We start from the raw sequence: 20,490 nt of genomic DNA, 5'->3' as shown, positions 1-20,490 counted from the left end.
CCCTCCTCCGCCATCAACATCCCCCAACCTGGTGCTCTCCAGATATAATGAACAGTTCCCACCACTGGTTCCCACCAAGTGTTGTCCGCCAACGCATCGGCAGGGGGGAGAAGGCGGGGGAGAAAAGAAGGGAAGTACACCCAGCTGCGGTGGAGAAGGAAAAGCCACTGGTTATTCGATTGTGTTCAGAACGTTAGGGTTAGAAATTGCTTATAAGGATAGATCGTCATTGAGAAAATCTTATCTGTGGAATTGCTAGGAATGAAAAAAATGGTTTGATGTCATGTAATAGTTCTTTAAAAAAAAACTGCCCATCGAGTAGCAACAAATCACCTTCCCCAAACACACCTTAGGCTGCGGCAAAGGTCGATCTAGTCAAATGGTTTTCCCGGCGGCCCATCCAGCCCAAATTCGGTGCTGAGCGATCCGCAGAAGCAACAGCTTCATACTCCACGGACTGGTTGGCGGCAGACCAGCCGACTTTGCATTTTAAGTGAAGCGCGGTCGCAATTTGGGCCAAGTCGGAAATAATATATGAATCTTTATTCCTATCTCTACGGTAGCTCGGTGCTTTGAATAGGCCCCCTTCCGGAGGTGCACGAGGAGGACTGGAAATGAGTTCCGGTAACTTTGGTTCCCTTTCACGTTGATCCCTGGAAACGAAGGGGCTCCTATGATAAAAGGATATGTAATTTGCCAGAAATGACCTGGGTCACTCCTAAAGAATAACCAGTAAAATAGCCTGTTTTTTTCAAGCGTGATGCTCTTACAAACAAAAAGCAACTTGGGTGGGGGTGGGCAGAAAGGCTTACCTATTTAAAGTGAGAATTGGCGTGTATGAACATGTCTGTATAGCATACTAGCTGAGTGGGAAACACTGAGCTATGCCTTTCTACCCCTTTTTGGTAATATGTGATTAGATTCCACGTTAAGGTTATTCTAAATCTGAACCAGTTTACTTTGGGGAGGGGATTTCATAGGGATGATGATCAGGAATTATTGTACAAAAAGATTAAAAGATTTCTGAATTTTTAAAAAAATATCTTTAATTTTTCATGAAATGCATTTAATTAAAAATATTATAAAATACCACATGATTAATAACACTAATTTCCTTTGTTTATTACAATTCCAAACTTATGCATTCTATTATGTACTTCTAGTAATGTTAGAAGAAGTAATATTAATTAACCATAAAAGTGACATTTGTAAAAAAAAATATTTAGTATAAACGACTTGATTTGTAAATATCTTTCAATAACCATTTGATTCACAAACAAGTTCACAGTTTAAAAACCCTAAAAAGACTGAAGGCTAAAATTGATAACTAAATGCTATAATTATTCTCTGGAACAAACTTTATCTTCTAGCAATATAATACCATTCTGCAATTATCTGTAACTGACCAAGACTTCTGCCCACCCCCCTTGCTAATCTCCAGAGTCCTGGGAAGACACCCATTATTAAAAACAAAGCTGAGAATCAATATTCCATTAAGAGAGCAGCAGATTTTTTGACCTCAGGTCAGGGCATATCAAATATGATGGAGAGCTAGGATCCTCTTTGATAGGATTGTCTGCTGGGTTTAAGAAACAAACATAAAAACAGTTGTGGAAATGGGCAGGAAGCAGCAGAGCTCAAAATTATTGTCCTCATAAAGCTGCTCCTAACATAGCCAGGAGGAAATATATGACCTGATACAATGAATATTGATTTCTCAATGAAATTAACCATATTTGAAACAATTTTAACTTAATAATGGTGCAGGGGAAAGACTAAATGCCTGATTCTCAGTAACTCCTTTGCTCACTTAACTTTGCCTAGCCATGGCTACACAGTGGGACCTCGGGTGCCAACCATGATCCATTCCAGGACTTTAGTCGGCACCTGATTTGGTCTTGACCAGAAGCAAGACAAACTGAGCATGTGCGTGCACGCACACACAAAATGGCACAGAAGGGGAAATCGCCGTGGCAGGGAAAATCGCCATGGCTGTGTTTATTCAGCACCCAAGGATGTGTTTGTGACCTGAGTGAAGCATTTAGCAGATTTTTCAATTGGCACCTGAATTGTTCATCTGTCTGAAAAGACATTTAATGTATACTGCTATAGGTTTTCTTAACATAAAAAGTACAATTTGTTTTACTGACCAGACATCACCTATGTTGAAAGTATCAAGAGGGAAATTCAGGTTACTGGTAAATACTGAGGATTGCTGCCTTTTGTTTGTTGCAAACTCCTATGCAGAGGTGGTATTCAGCAGGTTCTGACCAGTTCTGGAGAACCGGTAGTGGAAATTTTGAGCAGTTCGGAGAACCGGTAAATACCACCTCTGACTGGCCCCGTCCCCATCTATTCTCTACCTCCCGAATCCCAGCTGATCAGGAGGGAATGGAGATTTTACAGTATCCTTCCCCTGCCATGCCTACCAAACCACACCCACCAAACTACGCCCACAGAACCAGTAGTAAAAAAAAATGAATCCCACTACTGCTCTCCTGCATATAAAGGATGTTTGGTCATGTGCCGGTTTAAATGGATACAATATTCTTTGTATTTCCCAGAACTGAGTGGGTTAATCAAAAGTCTTGGGTGATCTAACTTTTTTTTTTAAACCTAGAATCCTAATGTCTAGTTAGTAGGTATAATTTAAAAGTATAAACAAATCATGTTTTCTTCTCAAGCAAGAAACAAAAGTAATTACATGATTAGGAGAATGTCCTTTTGGTTTGCAAATGTCAACCATACTGTTGGCTCTGAATCCAAGCCATTAGAACTGATGAATGTTCTAGAAAGGTTCTAGTTTCTACTCATTGTTATATTAGAAAATGGTATCACACATGACTTCATTTACTCTTCTTGTACAGTACCAAGTGCATTGGCCCCTTGGCTGATTCAAAGACAACTAGGAATGAGATGTCAAGGAAACATACACTTGGGAAATTAATGTCAGCTTGGATTGTCCTTATGAAGACTTATGGAGGTAATTATCTTAAGAATACAGAAAGTTGTTTTGTAATAAGTCATGCCATTGCATTATCTATTTTCATTAATAGCTTTAGCGCTTTCAGGCAATAAGAAAACCTTCCTATCACCTACTATATCAAGATTCTTTGGATAGGAATGCCATGGACTGAACCTTGGGTTCATGTAGGGTATTTGTAGCTGAATTGAAATGTGATCCTGGATTATCTCAGTCATTTCCTACTGAAGCCTACATTTCAATTCTCTGAGGCATCAAGTGTTGAGACACATTTGGGATTTTGTAAATAGCAGCAGCTGACACTTCTTCATTGTCTTTTTTCATGTGCTATGGAAAAGTTCAATCTGTAAGAAAAGAGATCAGCAAAAGATGGTTAACTCCTTTATTATTCTGTTACATCCAAATAATCCACTAGGGGGCAGTGATTTCATTAGTCTAAACAAATTATAGATGAGATAAATTGTACAGATAGTCCTCAATTTACACAGTTCATTTAATAACCGTTCAAATTTTTTTACAGTGGCCTTAAAAAAGTGACTTATGACTATTTTTCACAAAACCGGGGCCTTGAGGCTGTTAAAGACTGGATGAGAGCTAACAAACTGGTGCTCAACCCGGAAAAGACCGAGTGGCTGTTGTGTTTTCCTCCCAAAAATTCGGCTAGCGTTCCATCAATCAGGCTGGGGGGACAAAATTTATACCCCTCAGACAGGGTCCGCAACTTGGGAGTCCTCCTGGACCCACAGCTGAGTTTCGACCATCACTTGTCAGCTGTGACCAGGGGGGCATTTGCCCAGGTTCGCCTGGTGCGCCAGTTGCGGCCCTACCTGAACCGGGAGGCTCTCACAACAGTCACTCGAGCCCTTGTGATCTCTAGGCTGGAATACTGCAATGTGCTCTACATGGGGCTGCCCTTGAAGAGCATCCGACGACTTCAGCTAGTTCAGAACGCGGCCGCGCGAGTGATCATGGCGCACCACGGTTCGCCCATATAACACCGATCCTCCGTGAGCTGCGCTGGCTACCTGTCGATCGTCGGGTGCACTTCAAGGTTTTACTTACCACCTATAAAGCGCTCCATGGTAGTGGATCTGGCTATCTGAGAGACCGCCTCCTGCCAATTACCTCCCTGCGTCCCATCAGATCGCACAGAGTAGGCCTCCTCCGAATTCCATCCGCCAGTCAGTGCCGACTGGCGACTACGCGGAGGAGAGCCTTCTCAGTTGCAGCTCCGACACTATGGAACAACCTCCCCGTGGAGATCCGTACCCTCACCACCGTCCAGGCCTTCCGCACAGCCCTCAAGAACTGGCTATCCCGTCAGGCCTGGGGATAGGATTACTCTCACCCCGCCCGAATGTTGAGTGAATGGTGTGTTTTTATGGTTAATTTCTTTTATTCACGTTTCTTTTTCTTTTTAAGTCTTGTCTTGCACTCCCTTCCCTCCATTGTTGTAAGCCGCCCTGAGTCCCCTCAGGGAAAAGGGCGGCATATAAATGTTTAATAAAATCCTAAAAAAAAAAAAAAAAAAAACTGTTGCAGCATCCCTATGGTCATATGATCAAAATTTAGCTACTTGGCTACTGACTCATATGTCCTGGCATCATGGGATCATCTTTTGCAACCTTTTGACAAGCAAAGTCAATGAGAAGCCAAATTCATTTGGTGTTACTTACATAACAATGGCAGTGATTCACTTAACAACTCTTGCAAAAAAGATAATAAAATACGGTAAACTCAATAACTGTCTCACTTAGCAACAGAAATTTGGTGCTCAATTGTGGTCATTAGTCTAGAGCTACTACTTTGTTGGGGTGTGTTTCTTCCGAAATAAGTGGGATTTTTCTCAGCAGAAGAATAAATCATTTGATTTTCCACATTTCTTACTTGGAAACTAGTTTGATAGTTAGCAACCCCTTTTCACCCCCTCCAACTGATGCTACTTGGTCTTTACCAAAAAGAACTTGTGTGAGAAATAAAGAGGACTAAGGACCAGGAAGATTTGGGGTGCCATTGCATCTAATTATTGTTCCCTTCAGGAGCTTTAGTAACCTAGCTGTAATTTGTCACATTCTGATATTGGAACTCAAATTGTCCAGTAATACTAGAAAGTCTAGTTAATCAAGAGTGCATGATATTTGCATCCCCACAGCAGTTGCTGTATTCCTTCTCACCACAACTTACACCCATCTTTGTTTTGCATGGATTTTAATTAGGCAAACTCAGAAAATCCAGTGTAGCTGCAGTTAACTAAAAAAGGGAGATAATTTTCGTAAACCTGTATTTCAAGCTCCACTAAACATAATGTCAAGAATGTGAATTGTGATAGCATAGAAATTAGGTAAATAATAGCATCAATTGAATATACAATTAAATCACTGCTTTTTAATGTATAATTGGTTTTTTAAAAAATAGTAACACTTTTTGGGAGGTGAAGAGCAGGTTGAAGTAAAACTATCTCTAAATCAATGTAGCACATCATGCTCCAGATTATTTCTTCACCACTCTTTTCTTGCAAGAGCTGTGAAAGAAGACTACTTCAGAAGGGGAGTAGTGTTAGTACTCTCTGTGTTCACAATGAGGTTGTGGGAAGACCCATAGTGATTCTTTGTCACTGTCAGAATTCATATAATTAATTCTGCAATAGCCCAAAAAGAAGCTGTGTAGGAAGTGTCCAAAAAAGAAGTAAATCATGTAAATCTATAGCTACTGTGACACACCTTTCCTAAGAAGGCTGATAATAAGAAAAGAGGAGGGATGCAAATAAATATAATGACATCAGTCAAGGTACAGGAACAACTTAGCCTAACCCAACAAAAGAAAAGAAGATGCTCCATTCTTTCCTGTCTGTTTTGTTGATCTGAGTATGATGGAACTTTGGAATAATACTAACTTCCTTCTGCTCTGGATTTCACTATCCTTAACCAATAAGGAAGCTTTCCAGAGGAATGTATTTATTGAACCCAACATATTTTGCATAATAGAATAGAATTCTTTATTGGCCAAGTGTGATTGGACACACAAGAAATTTGAGAAGAATTTGTTTAACTTGAAAATAAATTTAACTTGAGAATGGTGTTAAAAAACTAGCATCTTGGCTTCTAATTCTCTTGCAACATATTCTTTTGCATGGCAGCCTCATCAAATCTAGAGGAGCCTTGGATAATTTTTTCCCATTTTTTTGCCCTCTAGATGAAAATATGAAAAGGAACTAAGTATTCCTATGCCTATGAAGATTTTTTGTAGTTTTGTGCCTCACAAGTTCATTCATGGCAAACTTTGCATATGACTATGTGTAAATACATGCGAACATGCACACTGAGAGATCTGCATAGATAAATGCTATTCTTTACCTTAGAATAATGCTTATCTGTCTATTAAATATCCTTAAGTATTTCTGAATTTTCCTGTCCACTTACCTTTTTTCTGAATAGGTGGAACTTGTTTTCCTTTTGCTAGGTCACTCTGGGCCAAGATATCTACCATCCAAGACAAGGTACTGGTACAATACTCCATCTAATGGGAGTAAATGAAATAAACCTATTTGGGAGGTAGTATTTTTGAAGGTTCATGTGAGATAGTTGTCTTTTATGCCATATTGTGATTACCTTGTTCCTGGCTTAGCATACCAGTGTGTCTTTTAAAAAAAAAAACATTGTTGAAACCAGTTGTGATTTCTTTAGATGTATTTAATCCATTTGGGGGGGGAATGCAATTTTAGTCTTAGAGGAGACATCTGTGGTTGGTGAACTACAACATCCAGCAGCTCTGGTTGGTAGAGGTCCGTGATAGCGAACCTATGGTGGCATATGGAGCCATTTGTCAGGGCATACGAGGCATTGCCCTGTCAGCTGACTTCGGCCTTCTTTTGGGGCCATTTTTCACCCTCCGGTGGCTTCCTTGAACGTACTTCCAGTTTGCTCGTAGAGCTGCTTTTAGCCCTCGGGAGCCTTCAGGGAAGCCTCCTGAAGGCCCTTGAAGTCTTCAGAGGAGGAAAAACAGCCCCACGGACAAACCGGAAGTACGTTCCCAAACTTCCAATTTGCCCGAAGGGCCAGTTTTTCACGCTCTGGAGGCTTTATGGAAGCTCCTGAAGCCTCTGGGTGTGGCGGGGGAGGCTGTTTTCGTCTTCCCAAGGCTCCTATAAAGCCTTTGGAGCCTGGGGAGGGCGAAAAAAGCAGCCCCAAAATGGGGGAGAACACTGGTTGTGCGTGCATGGACATTGGGGTCGTGCACATAACATTATGGGTGTGGCACACCCGCGCACAGCCCCCCTGCGCTCCCCCCCTGCTTTTGGCACGTGAGCCAAAAAAGGTTCGCCATCCCTGGTATAGGTGCTGCACACTGTTCCCTCTAAGGTGTGCGGCTGCGCGGCCGCGCACATGGCAAGAAAACCCCACGCAGCAGTTTCTATCTGCCGCGCAGAGATTTCTGTAAAGCAAATGTGGGGAAGTTCTTTGCAGGCGGCTAGAACTGGCCGCCTGCAAAGGACCTCCCCAGACTTGTTTTGAAGAGCATGGCTCTTCAAGTCCATGTTCGGGGGATCCCTTGGAGAGGGGATTCCTTCCTGCGAGACCCCGTCCAGAAAATGCGGGGAGTGGAAGCGGAGACCCGGGGCTGCTTCTGCTGCGACCGCTGGACTGTGGGGCTGGGAAGGGGGCGGGAAGAGCGGCGGGGCTGACGGTGGCCGGCGGTGGCAGGCTGGTTGGCTGCCTTTCCACCGCCGCCCCCTCTGTGCGGCGGTTTTCGACCTGCTTCCCCCTCCCTCCGCCGCACCCCTAACTTGAACCTGGTCCACAGAGGGGCGGGCGTGGGGGGGGTCCGGCACCTGCGTTCCGGCGCAGCCCAGCGGACGGGGCGCTGCACGAGGGGGCGGGCGAGGAGAGGAGAGGCGGGGCGCCCTGCCCTGGTGGCTTTTACTTTCCGGGGCCAGGACTCTAGAGAGAAGAGAACTATAAAAGCTCTTTTCTCTTATTCTTTCCTCTGTGTCTCAACTCCTCTAATTGCCCATCAACTACAACACAACATTGGAACAATTTCTCCAAACTCTCTCATATGCCAATAACTCATTTCTCAATTTGTCAGCAAGTCTCTTCCAAAACTGGTCAAAGCAAGTTTATTCCATTCCATATCCCTGACAATGTCTGGAAATCCAATATATAAATACCAACTCTGCAATGACCTTTCTTTAGTTTGTGAATTTCCCAAATCACTGTTGTTCTTTCCAGTTCATCACAAATCTTTGCATGAAATATGGGTAATAATTCAGCAATTGATTTTTGCCTTCAATAAGGAGCATATCCCTTTCAGTAGCCTCTTCTTTCAATGGACTCAGAACAAAGGCAAACCTGGAGTGATCTGTAGATAATTCCGCTAGTCCCAATAAGAGGGACAGAATCACTTGGATTAGAGTGGGTCCTTGGGTAACAATTGGTGGAATTTATTTAACACCAGCAACAAAGATAAGTTAAAACCATTACAGTCCCCCAGTTACATGATCAAAGTTCAGATTGGCAGCCTGCCTGCACTTATGGCCAAAGGAGTGTTTTAACTCCCATCACCGGCCTATCTGCTGTTGGAGGAGGAGGAGGCAGCAGTTATTCTAGTGGAGGCAGGGGCTCGTCGGCGTCTTCAACGGCAGCCCTGCCCCCTGTGAAAAAAACTGAAGATGGAGCAGTGAATGAATAAACCATAAAAGCAACAAACAGTTAATGCGTAAGTAAGCTGAGGAGCAAGTTCTCAACTAAGGAAGCAATATAAGAAAGAAATATAAAAAGTTCAATATGCCAAAACACTTATTTTAGTCTTCATTTAATTACTTGTATTGTAGTCTGATGTAACATGTTTTTAAAGTTAACAAAAACTTAGTTATAGGCCACCTGCTTGCCCATCTCTCTCTGATCTATCAGAAACCAGACGACAGGACCTCACTTGTTCAGCTTAAAATTTGGTGAACTATCTATAGCCATCTATCAAGCTATCTCAAGGAGAGGCCCTTCAGATAGCATGATCCCAAGCTGTTTATATGTTAAAGCCTAATGCTAGCAGTGTATCTTAAACTGGACTTGGAAGTTGGAAACAAATGTGGTGTTAGTACAAATGATGCAAAATAGATTTAATAGAAGGGGAATCTTAAGATGGGGGGAATCTTAAGGGTACCTTGAATAAACCGTGACCCGTCAAAACTGCGGAGGACAAAATCGCGCTCGACAAAAGTGTGCATTTGACGTCATCACAGCACGACGAAAAAAATTAAAAATTGAAATAAAATTAAAATTAAAGCAAGCCGATTCACATAAAGATTAGGGTTAGGGTTAGGTTAAGGGTTAGGGTTAGGTTTAGAGCGTTAGGGTTACGTTTAGCGTTAGGTTAAGGGTTAGCGTTAGGTTTAGCGTTAGGTTAAGGGTTAGGTTTAGGGTTAGGTTTAGGGTTAGGTTAAGGGTTAGGGTTAGGGTTAGGTTTGGGGGGGTTAGGGTAAGGTTTTCGCTTTATTTTACATTTTTCGATCACAGCGCGATGTTTTCGTCGTGCTGTGATGACGTCAAATGCGCGCTTTCGTCGAGCGCGATTTTGTCCTCTGCGGTTTTGTGGTGGAACCGAATAAACATAACTGAGTTTCAAATAATACCGATTTTGTTGTTGTCTTAGGTGACATCTGTGAAAAAAATTCAGGTGCTCAGGCATGAAAATATGCCGCTCAAACACTATACTTTTCTGCTCACACTGAAAAAAAATTAGAGGGAACATTGGTGCTGCACAGGAAAGGTCAACAACATGTCGAAGGCCAAATGTTCCTCCATCCCCGAATTTTCTCTGTTAACATGACAGGTCTTTTTTCATCTACTGCTGCTACTTTTCACCTTTGCTACTACCTTGAAGCCTTTGTCCTATCAGTTCCCAAAGGGTTCTATTTCCCTCCCATTTCCCATTTCAAAGGATCCATTACTGTCCCCATACCTGTATTTCAAGGTTCTTCAGATGTCGCTCTGATTCTTTGATATCAGAAAGCTGCTTTAAAACCTGATCGACTCTGCAGAATGAGAGGTATGAGGCAGTTACAAAGAAAGGAAACATTCACCCTTCCTTTTCCTCTATAGGGCATGAGGCAATCTTTTATCCTCTTTGATACAGAGGTGGTATTCTGCCAGTTCTGACAGGTAGTGGAAATTTTGAGTAGTTCAGAGAACTGGCAAATAGGCTGGCCTCGCCCCCCACTGCCTCCCAGCCTCCCAGCTGATCTTCTTTTATTGCCTTGAACAGGAGAACGGAGCTGGAAAGCCAGTTAGTGGGGCGGGGAGGGAATGGGGATTTTGCAGTAACCCTCCCCTGCCATGCTCACAAAGCCACGCCCACAAAGTCACTACGCCCACAAAGCCACGCCACGCCCACAAAGCCACGCCCACAGAACAGGTAGCAAAAAAAAAAATGAATCCCACCACTGCTCTGATAGTCCCCTAGATTTGATTCCAAAGCTTTCATTTTCCCCACATAAGGATACTAGAAGTGTTTCAATAAACTTTGGAAAACCTAATACATCTAGGCAGAAAGATTGGATTTTAGGAATTTGTACACAGGCTTTTTTAGAAGGAAGGGTGAACACTTTCCAAAGCTATTGGTTTATGCATGCATCAAGGTTAATAGTTCATACTTAGAGCCATTGAAATGAATAGGACAAACTAGTAATAGCTAATGTGAATCCTATGGTTTATAGTGGGTCTTCCTAAATATGGGAATTTCCATATCATATCTGGAACACAGGCAAGGTGAAGAAAGTGTTCTTACTTAACAGAAAAATGCACCACCCAGAAAGTCTGCAAAGCAACAGCCCCCACCTCTACACACACACACACAAGCAAACACACACACACACACACACACACACATATGCAACGGTGATGGTTCTGAATGAAGTATAAGGCACCTCCCAGAAAGGCTGGACTGCATTTTACCATGTTATTGTTGATTTTAGAAATGGTTAATCAATAAACAGGGAAGATTTTCCATATGCGGTATGCATAGAAACTTAGTTCTCATTTCCCAAGCAATATCTCTGGAAGAAGCTACCCAAAATATCTAAAATAAATCAGGTTTAGGAAATCTGTCTATAATATGCTTTTCTTCTGTGCCAATTAAAGATGAGTATGAAATTTGATCTCAAATTCCAGTGTAAACTGATTAGATCTGTACATTCTGATTAAATGTGGTGGGATTGTAAATTCACTTATATTTTGGATTTTTCATTTCTTTGCATTCAATGAAATATTCATGATTCAATACACTTTAAAATGCGTATTTTGAAATTAAATGATTAAATTGCATTTTAAAGAAAATATTTAAATACACATTTAATGCTATTTCCCCAAACTTAAAAAAAAAATTCAGTATGAAAAAATCCCTTGATAATTAATTGAAACTGATTCAAATTGGATTTAAACTGATCAGTCCTTCCCTAATCTCAACCTCCTCCTTTTTCTTTATTGTCTTCTATTCCCCATTCTTACTTTTGGGAAGTTCTCCGGAGTCGCTCAGTGTCGCTGTCACGTTTCTGTCGAGCCTGGGTTACTAAGTAATTTTCTTTCTGTACCGATTCCCACGTCAGTAGTCGTCTATTTTGGATCTCAGAGAGTTCTAGCACTGTCCAAAATAGATTAATTATCGGTTCACAAAATGATAATGATTCAGAAGTCAGTTTAGTAAACAGCTACCTGCAAGTCTGTCTATTATTGGTAAAAAGAAATGGCTGCTCACCAATTAATGTAGAATACATGTCTCTGCCCTAATGGATCAGTTAGTTATAAATCGGAAATGTTCCTTATCTCTCTCATCTCAGTAAACCTTATTAATGATTGTCACAGAGGGAGAATCTTGCTTGGAAGGAGTGGAAAACTTGGGAAGGAGCCAAAAGTCTGACAACACATTCGGTGCAGAATGAAGGAGATAATGATTGTTAATAACAGAGAGTTACAATTAATCCTTTTTGATATTCACAAAGAGCTGATGTAGAACAGTGATTTCAGCATTATGGGGAGCCCCAGCTCTTTCAATTAGAGAGTTTACTACATAGTGCTGAACTAGTTACTTGCTCCTCATCTGTAATTCTATTTTGTGGAGAAGAACATAGGAAAGTCTCATTTATGCCACCTTTGAGTTTTCAGTTGAATGGCAAAATATAAAGACAACAAACGAACAAATGAATGAATGACCTTGAACAACCTTCCCATATTTGATGTTGTGTAGGTTGGTTAACATTGCAAGAGTTCCAGCATTCCTAGGTAGGTTATCTCTTATCTATCCCAAAATTGCCTATAGCACTCACAGAAGTCACGCCTCTTTGCTGACGGCACCTTGCGGATATGACGCTTGAACAAAAGATGTAGGTGGCTGATCAGGATGAAGGGTGGAGCCAATGCAGGCCGACTATGATACTCTAAGATAAGGTTATAACGCTGTGATTTCCAGTAAATATCACTGTTGTCTTGCACTTTGGAGAACGTGTAACTATTAGCAGAAGAAACAATACGTTACTCCTACCTTTCTCCAAATTGGAGGATTCAACTTCAAACCGAATGGCTCATCCCTACAACCAGAAGTGGATTCCTATCAGTTTGGACCAGTTTCCAGTCTGGGTTGCCGGGACCGGTGGTGACCCAGGCCTGATATACCTCTGAATTGGTTCTCTGGCTGGCACGGCATGGTTCCCTCCCCTTTTTTAAAGCTTCTGCAAATGCACAGATGCTTTTTGGGCAACTGCGCACGCATGTGCGCAATGAACCCACCCCAGTCTACAACACAATCATAGACTTTCCTTTTCTACATGAAAATCTCAACAAAAGAATTGGGGACCATACTGTTTAATCAGAACAATTAAGGGTGGGCTACAGAAAATGTAGAGATGCAGCCCTCCTGTTCTATCATCCATGGCCATTATATTTGCTTAGCAGCAAATATTTTTCAGCTTTCCCCTAAACTTGAACCATGGAAAAAGTTGTAAAAATATTGTGAATGTATTTTCACAGATATATGAAACTGCCACGTGTGAAATATGATCATATAATTAATTCAACGAATCTTATTCTTCAAATATTTCTTTTGAAAATACTTTGTTGAAAACTGAACTCGAAATGGCTAAAATAGATACAATCTAAATTACTTTTGAAAATTATAATGTCTCATTGAACTAGGTTTGGACCATAATCTTATTCCAATTTTTTATTATTATTATTATTATTATTATTATTATTATTATTATTATTTTTACTAGAGAACTTTGTTGTAAGATTTTTTTTTAATCCTGCGTTGGTAGAATTGAGGTAGTGATACCTGAACATTGCAATCAGCAAGTTGAGGAGCAGAATATTGGCTACCAGAAGGAAGATCACAAGAAGAATGAGCACCAGCCAGTTAGCATAGGTATTGGTACAAGGGTTCGCGTCCTCAATCAAGATGGCTAAAGGGTCATAGGTGCAATTTGAGGCTGTAATCTGGGTAGCTAGGGAAGAATATCAAAGGAAAAAAATGAGATGAAAGTCATAGATTGAAGGAGAAAGAGTGCACAGAATTCTTGCATAGAATTGTTTTAGCCCTAGGTAGTTTAGTGTTTACTGTAATTACTTTTCTCAAGATTTGGTTTCCTTCAGTTCTTTGGGTTTACATGTTATTGTATTGGGCTTACAGTTCTCATCAGTCCTGGACCATGGCTATATTGGTTGGGACTGATGGGAGTTGTGGCCCAAAAGTTTTGGTTTGAAGAGGCTGTTCTGGAATGAAAGGTAAAACCCTAAAAATTATCTACTGGATCAGATTAGCCTGCTGAATGCAGAATCCCGTTCCTATCAGTAGCCATCCAAATATTTTACACAAGGTATAGGTTTCTCAAACAGACCCCTTCATAAAGATGACACCATCTCTCCTTATTTGCCAACTAGCATTTGATATTCTGAAATATGCTACTAAGCTTGTGTAAAAATATGAAGGGGGGGAAATAAAAATATTTCCTATTATTTCCTTTTTTTCGCCACAGGCTTTTACAGCTCTAAAGAAACTTCTAAATTGTCATGGCCAATAGCTCTTGTCCAATCTCATTCTAAAGTGATCTAAATAATTGGTCAATGTTTCATAGTTAATGAATTCCTTATATTCATAATGCACAATATGAAAAACTCTTTCTTTAAGTCCGTTCAAAAGCCATCTTTATTGTTTCCATCTTTTTTAAAAAATTAATACTTTCAATATTGTAATTGCCTTGCTTTTTATATTTTCCATTCTAGGCTACCTGTGTCATTTATTTGAGAACTAGCTTAATCATCATAGTTAACCATGCATTCCATGCAGGTGAGGGAGCAGACTGTCAAAGAGAGATGGAAAGCACTATCTTTTTTCTGCATTCAGCACAGAAATCAAATCAAATGAGTCTTTGTAAGTAAATAAGAAATAAAGGAGTTCTTTAACAATCTTCAGCAGGCCTATTTGGTGCTCTATCCATAAACCTGCACTTCTCTTTCTTGAGTTTCAACAGGCCAAACTGAATGAAAATCAGAAAAGTTAGTAAGCAGTCCCAAAATACACACCATCAATTTCACTGAGTGGGATCTGTCCGAAAATTTGCAAGAAAGGTCGGTAGAAAACACGTCGAAATATCCAAGGGATTCTTCTATCGTGGGGGAGGAGAAGACCCTCAGTCGTGACCCCATAGGCTACCAACCACACTCCAAGAAAGAAGAGAAACAGAAATACATCCTTCATCTAGGAAGAGAAGGAGAGAACAAAGGAGATTATGCCATCGATCTCACCCATCTAGGTTACTTGCAATCAAATAAAAGCAACAAGATAAAACATTAAAACAGGCATGTCCAACCTGTAGCCCCACAAGATTGTAATTTATTTTTACATTATTATGTAATTTTTTTTAGCCATATTTACTATAAGGTTGTTACTAAGTTTATTTGCTGCCTCTCGTACCATGGACTATTCTAGACAGATCACAACCATAAAAAACAAAGAAAGAAAAAGGAAATGTAAACAATGCAAAAATAAAATAATAGAACAATACAAAAATAAAATATATACATTTTGTATGCAGCCCAAGCCTCTTCACTCAATGTTGCTCAGGCAAGCCAAAAGTTTGGACATGCATGCATTAAAACATGAAAATAAATAAACATTAATATTAAAAATTAACAAAGATGGCATGAAAGGGAACAAGGTGTATGTGGGAAGGCAGGAAGGCGGTGTCACCCCCATTATCACATGGCCCTCAGAGACAAGTTTTCAAGCCTTTTTGGAAGGCCAAGATGGTGAGGGCAGATCCTATCGGGGATGGGGGAGGACATCATGTTCCAAAGGGCAAGAATTATGACAGAATGGGTTCTTCTGGACCCAGCCATCTATAATTCCTTGATCAACACCGTCTTTCTGCCAGCACAAGTGGGGTGGGCCAATTAATTGCCATATTGAAAGACAATTTGCTCTCCTATGTTAAATCCAATAGCCTTTGCATCCCTATTTCATTTGCATTTGGCTTAAATTTCGTTGGACACTGTCCGTTCATTCTTAAGCAACCAAACAGCCCTCCTGCGTATTCAACAATCCTCTTTCTGTGTATTATTCCATGTGCATCAAAAATGCACCTTCTCACCATCCTGCCAACGATAATCATCTTGGGCCCCAACTGTTTGTTGACTGCAAAGATGTGGATGAGACGAAGCGTGAAGATCATGAAATCCAGGCACAGAATGGTGCGTCCTGATTCATATGATGAAGGAAACAGCCTGTGATGTAGACAGTGATATAAAGAAAAGAAAAAAGAAACCGATTCTAAACTGTACAAGTCATTACTTTTTATCTCCAGGGGTATTAATCACTGATCTCATCAGCTCAGTCTCTACAATACAGAAGACCACTTACCTGCATACTAGCCCTACCATGAAGAGTAGCAGGGCCGTGATATCAAACTGGTTCCATGTGTCCAGGAAGTACTTCCGTACACTCTGCAACAAAGGTTGGGAACCCACAAAACATCCTTGACGCACCTCTTCACAGACTAGTGTGAAGACCCAGATGTACAGAACTATCTCAGTGCCAGATGGACCTTTGGGAGGCGGAGGGTCAAAATCCAGCAGCAGAACGTAGGAGAAGAGGAAGAGGAAGAGCAAGTACATCACCACATTGCCCAGGAATGCTGTCACAGGTGCCACCCAGAATTGATGCCATCGTCGTAACCACAGTTGTCGAACAGAAAGAGGGGATGGAGGTTCCAAACTTCTGAGTCAAGATATGAAAAGGAAAAGAAGAGAGAAATGTTTGAGTTCCACCAATAAGTTGACTCTTATTGCTGTGAGTAATTCATTCATTAAATAAAATACATTGGCATATGAATAAATGTTTGTAAGCAACTTCAAAATGTTCTGAAAAGAGGCAGTTTAAATAAATAAGAAGTGTGCTTTTAAAAAAAAACCCTAGGCAGTGGGGAAGGCTAGAAGTTGTAGTTCACCTAAATTTCAAGGACCAGAGTTTCCACTCTCTGGTTTTACATTATTTTTTGGCAAAAGCTGGATATTCATAGGGAAAAAATATCCTGAAGAGATCCAGGCCACCCATCAGCCCCACTGCATCAACAGTCTTCATTTATGATAACCCATATTTCTTCCACCCTCCCACAGGCCCAAGTTCCCAAGATCATGACCATTCCCCCTACTCAGACAACATGTCTCCGATGGTACTTTTCACATCTGTATCAAGACTGTCCAATTCAAGCTGTTCCAAGGAATCCAGCTGTAGATCATCCTCCATGCTCCTATTAAAGATCACATTACGGATCAGAATTACCACCTGGCCACATTTTAAATGCAGATGCTTAAATTTAGCCATAAAAGTTAATGCTAGAAATTAAATTTACTGCTAGAAATTTCAGGGACAAGAATTTAAGATTTGAATATGTTTGTTCCATTTGTTCTGGCAGGTGGACTAATCATCCCCCGGCAGGTCAATTGCAGGTTCTGAAAGGGCCGCTCAAAAGAGAATGGTTGCCCTGGAGCTAATACTTATTTGTGCTCTTGTTATATAAAGAAATACTCGGTACTTTTGATATTCAGGAATTGCAGTTACTAAATAACTACAGTAACTACATTGTAGGCTCCCAGCAATGAGCAACACCTTCCTTTCTGCCACACTATTAAGTGTAAATCAACCATGTTCAGTAGCACCCACCTGAATGTAATGAGTTCAGTAAAGATGAGAGGGGGGCAAAAAAATGTGAGAAGTAGCTTCCAGACAGAAGTACTTCGGTCCATTTCTCCCCACCAGTTTTGGGTAAGCAGGGACTATTAGAAAAACACAAGAGAAAGGTGGCGCTGAAAAATACAGAGACAAGCCATAATGTCAGTACTGTATGTAATTCAATGATTGGCTTAAGAAGGTGCTTATTAATATTCGTACTAGTTGGTTTCTCCCATAGTCAGGGCTTGTCAATTGAGCAAAAGGCAGGGATAAGGTGAATAAAATTGACAAAGGTGTGTTTTGTATGCCTATTGTTATATTTTTGAATAAGAGCCTTCAAAGGAGTGCAGTGGTCTACCGTGCTATGTACTTTTGGAAATCCTGCCTGATCTGAAGAAAAAGTTTTATTTCTCCTTCCCAATCTTCTGGTTTTAGAAAAGTCTAACATTGAGCTTAGAATAAATGTCTAGCTGATTAATTGTGTGGTAATTAGCAGGTTCCTGTTAGTTGCCCTTTTAAAAGATTGGGTATGTTATGCTTTGTTTCCAGTTAGGAAATTCAACACATGCTTTACCTATTTCTGAGAAGAGTTTAGTCAGGGTGGGGATCCACCAGGAATCATTTGTCACTGGAAGAATCATCTTCCCGAGGAGCTTTCCCAAGATTGGAATCAGCTGCTGAGACTCAGATTTTGAGACACTTGGCCATCTGGAAATATGCTTAATTCGGAAGAGACTGTTGCTAGCTCAGTATGTGGGAAGCTATAAATGGAGGAAAAATATTGGTCCAACTTTGGACTGAGATATCTATATCAACATGATGTGTGTGGAAATACTATTAGCCACAATTTCCAAATTTTCCTCTCATTTTTAAGCTAAGGCCAAGTTCCCTCTATTGATCTATATAGTATGGTTTTATAATTTTACTATTTATTGCTTTATTGCTATGTTATTCTATTTTATGCCATTCCTTTGTTATATGACCTCTGGTTATAATGATTTTATTTGCTTACTATCCTCACTATCCTCACCCCAATATTATTAGCATTCCATGTAGTACTTAACAATACTTGTGCCCTGCAGTTTATAAATCTAACCATCCAGAACCTAAGGGCACCTAACTCATAGTCATCAATGGGAAGTAGTCTTATATAAATGTTATTCCATGAAAACTTGATCCCAGGCAGATAATTTCTAATAAACACATTCCTACTATTGTGTTATTTGGGATAGGAACCTATGATTCTCTGCAAGCCCTTTGCACCATTAATTTATTCACCAACTTCTGGGGACCATAATTCCCTTCTGAACACACGCTTTAAGAGTTCCAAGGGGACAAAATGCAGATCAAATACAAGATGGAATCCCGTGACAATATTCATCCTTAAACACCCAGCACTTTTGGAAAGTGAGTAGCTTAGTGAATATCTGTATGGTCATACCTGGACACCATCCTGTGCAAAAAAGAAACGGGCATCAGCCTGGTGAGCCAGATGGAGGATAGTGGCTCCAACCCAGAGGTGGGAACAGCGCACCAGTAGTTTGTAGGCCCGTGGCTCACTGTTACGGTAACATTCACTGAATACTCCTAGAATTGTGGCGTTAAGAGGGAGGAGAGAGATATTTGAGTATAAAAAGTCAAGGAATTACGAACATTTGCACAATTCACAACTCTCCTTAATTTAAGGAACTGTTAATAATAGAGCAAGATTAATATTATGGTACTACAACACTCAAAGCCTTCCAAAAAACCAAACCATCAGTTCGCTAAGACTTTGCAATTCATGTCCACATTAATTGGAAATAATTTTGAGCTATCTTTGAATCTTTCCCATATTCATACTGATATTCATATTGTTAAAATCTACCCTTTTGCTAGTTTAGAGCTCATAGAGAAGATCAAAATCAGAGGTTTTCCCCTTGCTCCTAAGTCAATAATCAATTGTCCTTTGTACTTACTAAAATGTTCTTGCTCTCAAATAAGAACTGTTTGAGTTTTCCAGTTCACAAAAATGATAGAAAATCATTGTCACACAGTACTCCAATACACACATTCCTATATATTTGTCTACATTTGCTCGCAATCATCTAAGAAACTTAGAAATGAAGGCAATGAAAAAATAATTATAAAAATAAATATTGCAACTCCATGGATATGGCAGCTCCATGATAATATAGAAATTACCTTAAACTCAAAAATTATTGTCAAGTACACAATGTGACCCCAAATCCTCATTCAAAAACTTCTACGAGTAACTTTTCATTAACGTTTTCCCAAGTAACTGACAACATGACATCAAACCTTCACATACAAATTCTTTCAAGTGATGAAAGTAAAGAAATGAATCAGTTGTAAAAATGCGAAACTGTCCCTCTTTTCTAAAAAAAATGAATCGCTAAAGCTAGGTTGGAATGTGGGAGGTTATGGTAAGAAATTGCTCCTATAGAAAACATGCATTTGTTAGGATGCCTATATAATATATTGCAAAAGGTTTTTGTTTTTTTTTGCAATATACATGATAGGGGACTAAGAAACACTGGATTTGAGATGGAGCAGCTTTGACATCATTCCACCGGTCAGAAAATAGGGCCTTTTATTGGTGGACTAAAAAAGAAACCTGATTCCTGAAGTGTGAAAAATACTTTTCTCTGTTCTCACCAATTCCAAAATTTGTCCATGTACATCAATTTTAAAAATTAGTGGAGACTGTCAATGCAAAAATTAATCATCTGAAACCTACGAGAAAATCTATTTTTGAGTAATTAGGGATTTAAAATCTATTTCATCTAAATGCCAAACTATACAATTTTCAATTTTCAGGAAAACCTGGGAACCTATCACTGGGTTTCTCCATAAAGTATTTTATTTCATGAGCGTTACAACCTACTTTTTTCCCTACTCTATTATAACTCTTTCCTCTTCCTATATTCCCCTGTATGAAGAAGTGCATGTTGTATTATGCCAATAATCTCTTCCACCAACAGATTCCATCCTATTGCATCCTTTGGATGGCTTGGAAGTCAATTCTCATATGCCTGTTGTCATTATGGGTTCACTAGATCAATATATCTAGACCAGTGATGGGCAACCTTTTTGGCGTGGTGTGTCAAAAATCGGCAAAAAATCGAGCATAACTCGCGTTGTGTGTCACTTCGACAAAAACATAATTTTGCGCAATTTATAGTTTAAACTACAAAAATATATAATTGCAATATAATTGTATTTAATAAACCAAAAACAAATTATTTAACATAGCTGCTTAGTAACTTCTTTGTTCATCAGTCGATTTCGTA

At 40.1% G+C, this 20,490-nt stretch overlaps 1 protein-coding gene and 1 long non-coding RNA gene across 3 annotated transcripts in view; one reads left to right on the top strand and one right to left on the bottom strand.

The window, feature by feature from the left end:
* The first annotated feature begins 597 nt into the window (after positions 1-597).
* Positions 598-14,639, top strand: LOC116520541. 2 transcript variants are annotated; one of them, XR_004256802.1, is made up of 5 exons: positions 598-624; positions 2,868-2,983; positions 6,443-6,479; positions 14,251-14,398; positions 14,499-14,639. It is a non-coding gene; the product is annotated as an uncharacterized LOC116520541 (long non-coding RNA). The 2 variants fall into 2 exon arrangements; XR_004256803.1 differs by lacking the exon at positions 598-624 and adding an exon at positions 635-732.
* The window catches only part of TRPM4 (transient receptor potential cation channel subfamily M member 4), a 35,856-nt gene continuing 18,344 nt past the window's right edge, over positions 2,979-20,490 (bottom strand). Inside the window, exons 10-21 of the mRNA XM_032234783.1 lie at positions 18,639-18,784; positions 17,189-17,301; positions 16,677-16,775; positions 15,887-16,243; positions 15,618-15,750; positions 14,551-14,725; positions 13,304-13,472; positions 12,300-12,481; positions 11,485-11,617; positions 9,941-10,013; positions 6,403-6,499; positions 2,979-3,327 (exon numbers count right to left, since the gene is read on the bottom strand). Of these exons, the coding sequence (XP_032090674.1) occupies positions 3,323-3,327; positions 6,403-6,499; positions 9,941-10,013; positions 11,485-11,617; positions 12,300-12,481; positions 13,304-13,472; positions 14,551-14,725; positions 15,618-15,750; positions 15,887-16,243; positions 16,677-16,775; positions 17,189-17,301; positions 18,639-18,784 (1,682 nt within the window). The 3' untranslated portion in view covers positions 2,979-3,322. The remainder of the gene's footprint in view (positions 3,328-6,402; positions 6,500-9,940; positions 10,014-11,484; positions 11,618-12,299; positions 12,482-13,303; positions 13,473-14,550; positions 14,726-15,617; positions 15,751-15,886; positions 16,244-16,676; positions 16,776-17,188; positions 17,302-18,638; positions 18,785-20,490) is intronic.

The sequence above is a fragment of the Thamnophis elegans genome, chromosome Z (assembly GCF_009769535.1).
Source record: "Thamnophis elegans isolate rThaEle1 chromosome Z, rThaEle1.pri, whole genome shotgun sequence".
Lineage (NCBI taxonomy): Eukaryota > Metazoa > Chordata > Lepidosauria > Squamata > Colubridae > Thamnophis > Thamnophis elegans.
The sequence above is the reverse complement of the archived record's forward strand: the minus strand, read 5'-3'. Positions and strand labels throughout refer to the sequence as shown.